Source organism: Pteropus vampyrus, unplaced genomic scaffold, assembly GCF_000151845.1.
Source record: "Pteropus vampyrus isolate Shadow unplaced genomic scaffold, Pvam_2.0 Scaffold126, whole genome shotgun sequence".
Lineage (NCBI taxonomy): Eukaryota > Metazoa > Chordata > Mammalia > Chiroptera > Pteropodidae > Pteropus > Pteropus vampyrus.
Window position 1 is genome coordinate 3,903,654 of NW_011888907.1, and position 7,131 is coordinate 3,910,784.

Genomic DNA, 7,131 nt, shown 5'->3' on the forward strand with positions numbered 1-7,131 from the left:
TAAAAAGAGAAAGAAAAAACAAGTGGTCCAGTCAGTTATCAAAATCAACCAAGATCTCTAAAACAGAGGAGACCCCCTCCCCCAGGGTGGGGGAGGAAAGGTCACCTGGCACTTCATCTAGATGCCAAGTTGGCATGTGTTTACTGGAGATTGCCATCACGGAGGTGGTTGCCTCTGTAATCAAAGCTTAACTAAGTCAGGCACTCACATTACAAAAAAGAGAAAACCCAAAGTCAGGGCTTACACTGTACTTGCCCTGACCCCGCCCTTGGCCTTCTCCTTGGGCCCTCCTGCAGCATGCTCGGTTCCCTCTCCAAGGTCTCCAGCTGGGGCAGGCTGGGCGCCTATAAGCGGGGTGCCAGCCTCGGTGCCTCCAGCCGTCATGGACCCCCGCCCGCTCCCCTGGGCACTGGTGCTGCTGGGCCCGGTCCTGGCACTGGCGTTGGACCACCAGTCTGCCCCGGAGGCGCCAGAGAAGCTATGTGGCCACCACTTCGTGCGCGCCCTGGTGCGCGTGTGCGGGGGTCCGCGCTGGTCCCTCGAGGGCGGGCGGCTCGTGGCTGGTAGCAACCGTGAGTGAGACTGGCGGGGACTGTGCTCCTGGGTCTCTTAGTGGGGCAGGTGCACGGGGCGCAAGTGGGCGGTGGGGTGGTGGGCGGATTTGCACGCGCGAACCGGGATCCACCTGCTGGCTGCGCGGTGAGTGCAAATCCGCGGAAGTTGTCTCGCGCAGAGAGGGAACCAGTGCCAGGCGAGAGGAACGAGTCAGAGTCTTCAAAATGCACGGTGATATCGCCTCTTTATTTACCATTTCAGTGTTTTGATCTTCATGCATTTTTTAATTAATTTTGATTTTTAAAAATATTGCATTAAAATATTATCAATCTTGATTATTGAGTTTTAGCGCTCCCTTAAATTGTGCATCAAGACCAGTGCTCGCTCTCCTCCCTTAGTCCTGGCCCTGCTACAGAGGGCATAAAATAGATATGTGCACATCCGTATCACACACTTGTGCGTCCTGAGTGCATCTGTGTGACGTGGGTGCAGATGGGTGTACAGAGGCTCACAGAAGGGTGGGGAGGACTGGGAGGGAGGGTTTGAGAGGATGTACTTGTGTGTGCTCACCCTAGGGTGTGTGTGTGTATGTGTGTGTGTGGCCACTGCTCGCTCACCTGTGCACACGTGTCACGTCACCCATGCTGTCTTTCTGCCCTGCGAAGCATCTGTGTCCACAAGATAGGTGGCAGATGGGAGTGCGCACAGCTGGGGACAAATGTGGGCATGGGTCAAGAGTGCACACACCTCGATTGGGAATTAAATCTGTATCTGATATATAGTAGGCACTTAATAAGTGCTCACTTTCTATTTTTGTGCATGACAAGTGTTTGGTGGGACATTTCAGCATGATATGAGCATGCAGGGGTGTGCACGCAGTGTAGGGGTCCTCTGGGGCCCCCCATCCATGCTGAACTCTACTGTCTCCAGGTGAGCTGCTGCAATGGCCGGAAGGACGACATCTCCTCCATGGGCTGGTGGATGACAGGGACCCCATGGTGGCACTTGTCCCACAGCCCCTGCTCCAGGCCTCTCAACATCACCACCATCGCAGGGCAGCTGCTGTCAACCCTGCCCGCCACTGCTGCCTCAGTGGCTGCACCCGGCAGGACCTGCTGACCCTCTGTCCCCACTGAGCCCTCCTGGGGCACGACCTTGGGGGAGCTCAGAAGATCGGGTCTGATGAGCTCCTGAAGCCATACAGCACCATAAAGCCCCACATCTGGAGGGACATTGTTGATTACCTCCTGGGACAGGGCACTCACGTGTTCCCCCAGGTCACCTGTCCTCTGTGGGGACAACTGGAGAAGAAAACACACTCAACTCTGGCTTGGAGGATCCTTGCTTTTATAGAGATTCTAGACACTGAGGGCCAAATGTCCTCACTTCTGAGGAGCCCCAGGCGCTACTCTCTTTGCATTTGTGACACCCCCTCTTGCCATCTCCCCAATAGAAAATAAAATTCCTGCAGAATTCAAAGCAGTTTTTTGCATTTTCTCAAGAAAAATGGATAAGCCGGGATCATTCCTCATGGGGGCTTGGCTTCTGGCAGCCATAAACCCACTGACACTTCCAGGAGCTTGACAACAATTCCAGAGGCATCACAATACAAAGTGGGGAAACTGAGGCCTAGGGAGATGGCTGCTTGCCAAGGTCAGACAGGGAGGGAATGGCCAAGCGCGGGATTCGAAATTCAGGTCTCTGTCAAGACTCATGTGGGGCCTTAATGTCACATAATACCCACTTAATGGTGAACAGACACACAAATGTCTGAATGAGGTCACAGTGGATATTTTTTGATCCAACTCTGACGATTCTTTTCATTTGCATCCTGCCTTCATTCTGAGGTGGAGATTGTATAATGTGACCACCTTGCTGCAAGGTAGGTCTGTATTTACTGACCCTTCCACGAGGCTGGGAGAGAGTACAGGGCAAGGTGTGCAGCATACAGTAGATGCACAATAAATAAAGAGGAGAGAGGAGGCAGGACAGAAGACAGTGGAGCCATAGACCTAGTGGAAGGAAGTGAGCCAGGATGGAAAGGGGAGCTTGGGGATGATTGGGAAGGGGCCTTGCCAGAAGCAGGAGGCAGAGGCTAGAGGTCCTGTGTCCCATGCAGACAGGAGCAGAATCACCCTGTGCTTCTCTCTCCTGAGTCTGCCGTTGAGCTGGCAGTGAAGATCAGTCTTGGGAGGATTATGAGCTGAGAGCAACAGGGTGTCATGGCATGTATGTGAGCAGGGATGGGGTGAGGTCACAGCTGCCTGACAGAGACGCCTGCAGCCTCGCTTTGTCCATTAGTGTATATTTTCTACTGAAAATGAGACTTTTACAAATGAATTTAGATTGGTCTGAGTTAAAACTTTTTAAACACTTAAAAAGACCTCCAGGTCTTCATAAAACATTTTATTTCCTGAGGATCCACTTCCCAGTCTGTACTCTGCTGTCTGAGGTGACCCTGCTACCACTCCAATGCCTGCAAGGCCCGAGTCCCAGGCATCTGTCCAAGACCAGTAGGGCTAGGGGTAACTGGCTGGCTTGGATCTTTCCAATTCAAAAGACACACTGGGGCGGGTGACATTCGTGGGTCCCAATAGCTCAGGACCACTCTGGGACCTGAATCTCTTTCTCTGGGTACTAGGATGCATGTACAGTCTGGCCGTAGGCCCAGTGAAGACCCCTCTGGTCCAAATACTGTTTCCTGAGTTCTTGGGGAGCCCAGGTGTGGGGGCTGGGTCTTGCCAGGGACTCCAGACACTCTGAGTCCCTAAAGCCTGAGACAGACAGCTGTGTCCCTCCTTTGTCCAATGCTTCCGCCACTGGAGCACTTGATATCACAGCCAGGGAGGGGGTGTCCCCATTCATGACCTCTCTGGCCCCTCCTACCATCTGAGGGGCCCCAGGGAGGAGTCAGGAACTGAACCCCGCTTTCTCTGGCTGAAAAATGCTTCTCTCTTCAGCTACATGTAAACCGAGGAATTCCTAATTGGCCTTGAACCATGGCCAAAACTTGCCTACAGTTCAACTACTGCAAGTTCATTACTAAGGAGAGGCTGGCCGCTGTTTAGGGTCTGGCCCATGATCTAGGTTGGAGCTAGGATGTGGGAACTTGACTCGAATGGGCTGGAAGCAGCAATAGCAGCTGGAACCCTGGCATAAGTGCTTCTGCCACTATCTGCCATGGAAAGAGATGGTCCCTTCAGCCGAGAGTCTAGGAGGATAACGGAACATGGTCTAAGCAGTAGAGGCTTGGTTTTGAAAGATGTATCGGAGTTTGTCAGCAAAACTATTCACTCTTCAAATCCTTCCTGGCACTCCCCTATGCCCTAGAAGGACAAAGGCCTCAGCTTCCTGGGAGAAAGACACTGTCCCTTCCTGTGGAGGTGGACACAGTATCCTGGAGGCTGGGGGCCCTGATACCACCTCAATAGATCTTCATCTGCTTGCCACAGGTGAGGCTGGGCTGGCTCAGTGCATCCCACATGAGCAACATCTCATATGGCAAAAAGCGGTGCACCAACAGCAGCTCCCGGTAGAAGCAGGGATCAAAGGAAGACAGCCGTGCCGAGGGGGCCCAAACGCCGGCCGTGCGGATACCACTGTGTGAGGCAGGCTTCAGACCCTCCTGCTTCAGGCACATGCCCAGGAACACGTCATCGATGGGGAAGAGGTCCAGGGTGCGGGCGGCCCGGCGCAGGGCAGTAGCCGTGAAGCGGGACAGCAGGAAGCCACCACCCCCGCAGTAGGGTGGGTAGGACTCTTCCTGTGTCACAATGTTTGGCACATAGTATTTGCTCCAGGGGATCCGGATGGGGCCCACGTTGTAGATCAGGTGCCCCACAAAGAGGTGGTGGTCAGGGTTGTGGCCCTGCAGGTAGGAGACCATGTTGTTTGTGTGTGCAAAGACGTCGTCGTCCCCGTTGAGTATGAAGCTGACGTTGGTGCACCGAGTCTCTTGCCACTGCAGGAAGAGCACCTGCAGGAGGGTGGACAGGGCATGTGGGCTCAAGGGCTGAGGCGATCAGCTTTGGGTCTCCGTTGGCCGCCCCAGCCCAGCTAGCCCAGGTGAGAATGTGTCCCCCCGTTAACCTAGCCTAGGTTCAAAGACCCACTCTGTGGGGTGAACTCAGCAACCAACTGCTCCTCCCTGTGCCTCAGTTTCCAACTTTTCATTCAGGTCTCATCTCAAGATCTGCCTCCAGGAGTGTTGGGGATCCGCAGGGACAATGTTCTGTAAAGCACCAAGAAGTGCTTGAAAATTGTCACATTTACATTTATTGCTATTCCTTCCCACTCTGCCTGGCTAAATACTGCTGTTACATAATTACTTGTATGACTGTCGTTGAACAGCTACCTCCCCACCAGACTTTGGGCAGCTCCTGGGTGGGGGCTATATCTTCTACCTGTGCCATCTCCCCGGCACCCAGTGTGGGCTCAACGCTTCATAGGGGCTGAATTTATTTTTGTCAAGTTGATGTTTACCACATGCTTTGGTGTTTTGTGTTAAGAACATGGCATGTTGAAGGGTCCTGCACCTCTGTCTGCCTTGCTTTCAGTTTCCCCCATAATAATCTTTGGTGCCTGAGGGGCACTGTCCTCGGGGCCCTCCCTGCTTTCAGTCCCATTTACAGCTGAGGAAATTGAGGCTGTCCAGAAAAATGCCTTGAGCAAGGTCACATAACACAGAAGTGGCCACTCAGAACCTGTCTGTACCTACCAGAAGCAGGAACCTGTTCTGGGTCTCTACTCTGCTTGCTCCGCCCCTCCACTCCTTGAATGGATACCTGTCTGCACCTACTACTAGAAGCAGGAACCTGTTCCAGGTCACTACTCTGTTTGCTTCACCCCTCTACTCCCCACTCCTCCCAACCTGGGCGGGTCCTAGGAGCCTCCAATTTCTCCTCTGCAGGTAAATTCTCTCTACCTCTCATGGGTTCTTACCCATCCAAAATGTCTTTATTGAGCACCTACTGTACAGACCTGGGCCTCAGGAGGAGACAGAACCAGACCAAATAAACAAGATGTGTTCTGTCCCATGCCCCCTTCCTCCACCCCTCCACCCCACTGCCAAAGTGGAGTGACTCGCACTGGTCCAGGTGCCTTCTAAATATCATCTCATGTATTCCTCACAGCAGCCCTCAGAGGTGGGTGAGTCCAATTAATATCTCAGTTTTCCTGATGAGGAAACTGAGGCACAGAGAGGTGAACCATCATCAACAGCAACAGAGCCTAAAATCAAACCCCGGTCATTAGGCCCCTACAACCAGGCTTGTAATCTGGAGGCACCCTGCTCTTTCTCCCTGCCTCCCCTAGAGGACAAGGACTTCACATCACCATGAGGACAGTAAAGAGGGTTCAGTGGGGGGGGTTGCTGGTCCCCTGGGCCCCTCAGAGAAGGTGGTGGCCATCTAGACTGGAAGGACAAGTGGCCCTGATCACGGGATCCCCACCGGCCCACCTGCTTGAGCGTGAGGTTGAAGAAAGAGTCCTCGAAGTCCCACTGCAGGATGTCATGGTGCGCCCGCGCCTCTATTGCCAGCAGCTGGTTGACCTTGCGGGCCTCCAGCGGGTTGGGGTCCGTGCCCACCAAGAAGAGGCGGCGCAGATGGACTCCCCGCACCTTCCGCTCGCGGCCCCATGTGCGCCGCACCAGCTCACGACGCTCGTAATTGCTTGGTGATGACTTGATGACCAATAGCAGGAAGACTGGCTGCGCGCACTTGGCCGGCGGCACGTCCTGCAGCAGCGTGAAGTCGCGGCAGTGTTTGTGCAGCAGGAAGTTGCGCACGTGCTTTGGCTGCTGCTTGAAGTCCGGCAGCTCTGCCACTGACCAGTTCGCCCGGCAGGGGGCGGGCGGGGGCCGGGAGGGCGGAGGAGTCCTAGTCTGAGCCGTGGGGGTGACCGGGGGCTCCTTCAGGTCCGGGTAGGAGGGTGGTGACATATGCGGACAGAGGAGGAAGAGAGTGAAGGTGCCTAGGGCCACAGCCAGAGCCACAGCCAGAGCCGCCCCTGTCCGCAGGAGCCGGAGACACTTCATCCTGGTCACCAAGGTTTGAGATTGGTCCAATGGGTCCCCAGGCCGTTTCTGGGGAGAATAACACTCACTGAAGATCCTGGATGGGCAAGCACTTTTTCTGAGCTACCCGTGGACCCCGGCATCGGGTTGCTGCCTACGGTTGCTCAGGTTGGTAAAATAGTGAGATTCACTCTCACCTCATCCACAGCACCCCACCTCTTCCAGCACCCCAACCCATGTTGGCTGGCTCTGACAGCTGCCCAGGCCCTGCTGCAGATTTAATATTTACAAAGAAAACTGAGGCACTGGGAATGCCAACATGAGCCCCCCAGACTCAGTGTGCCCAGAATCACTTCCCTCCCAATCCAACCTGATCCCCCTCATGTCCCTGCCTCCCTGTGGGCTCCGATTTTCTAAGAGAACTCTCATTTTATCAGTCGAGAGCTGCTTCCCCTTTTCACCTGCCCCTCTAGAAAGCTCTGAGGTTCTGAGATTCTGATATAATCATTATTCATTATTTTTGACAATTTTTAATGATCCTGTGACCCGAGCATGGCCCC

The 7,131-nt window shown here is 54.2% G+C and overlaps 2 protein-coding genes across 2 annotated transcripts; one reads left to right on the forward strand and one right to left on the reverse strand.

Moving 5' to 3' along the window:
* Window positions 1–382: 382 nt before the first annotated feature.
* On the forward strand, window positions 383–1,691 carry INSL3 (insulin like 3). The gene is made up of 2 exons (XM_011366822.1): window positions 383–572; window positions 1,486–1,691. Exons 1-2 carry the CDS (start codon window positions 383–385, stop codon window positions 1,689–1,691), a joined length of 396 nt encoding a protein of 131 aa, XP_011365124.1.
* A 2,288-nt stretch (window positions 1,692–3,979) lies between these two features.
* B3GNT3 (UDP-GlcNAc:betaGal beta-1,3-N-acetylglucosaminyltransferase 3) lies at window positions 3,980–6,592 on the reverse strand. The gene is made up of 2 exons (XM_011366914.1): window positions 6,014–6,592; window positions 3,980–4,531 (listed from the first exon to the last, which is right to left on the reverse strand). The coding sequence occupies exons 1-2, from the start codon at window positions 6,590–6,592 to the stop codon at window positions 3,980–3,982; spliced, it is 1,131 nt and encodes a 376-aa protein (XP_011365216.1).
* Between the last annotated feature and the right edge of the window lie 539 nt (window positions 6,593–7,131).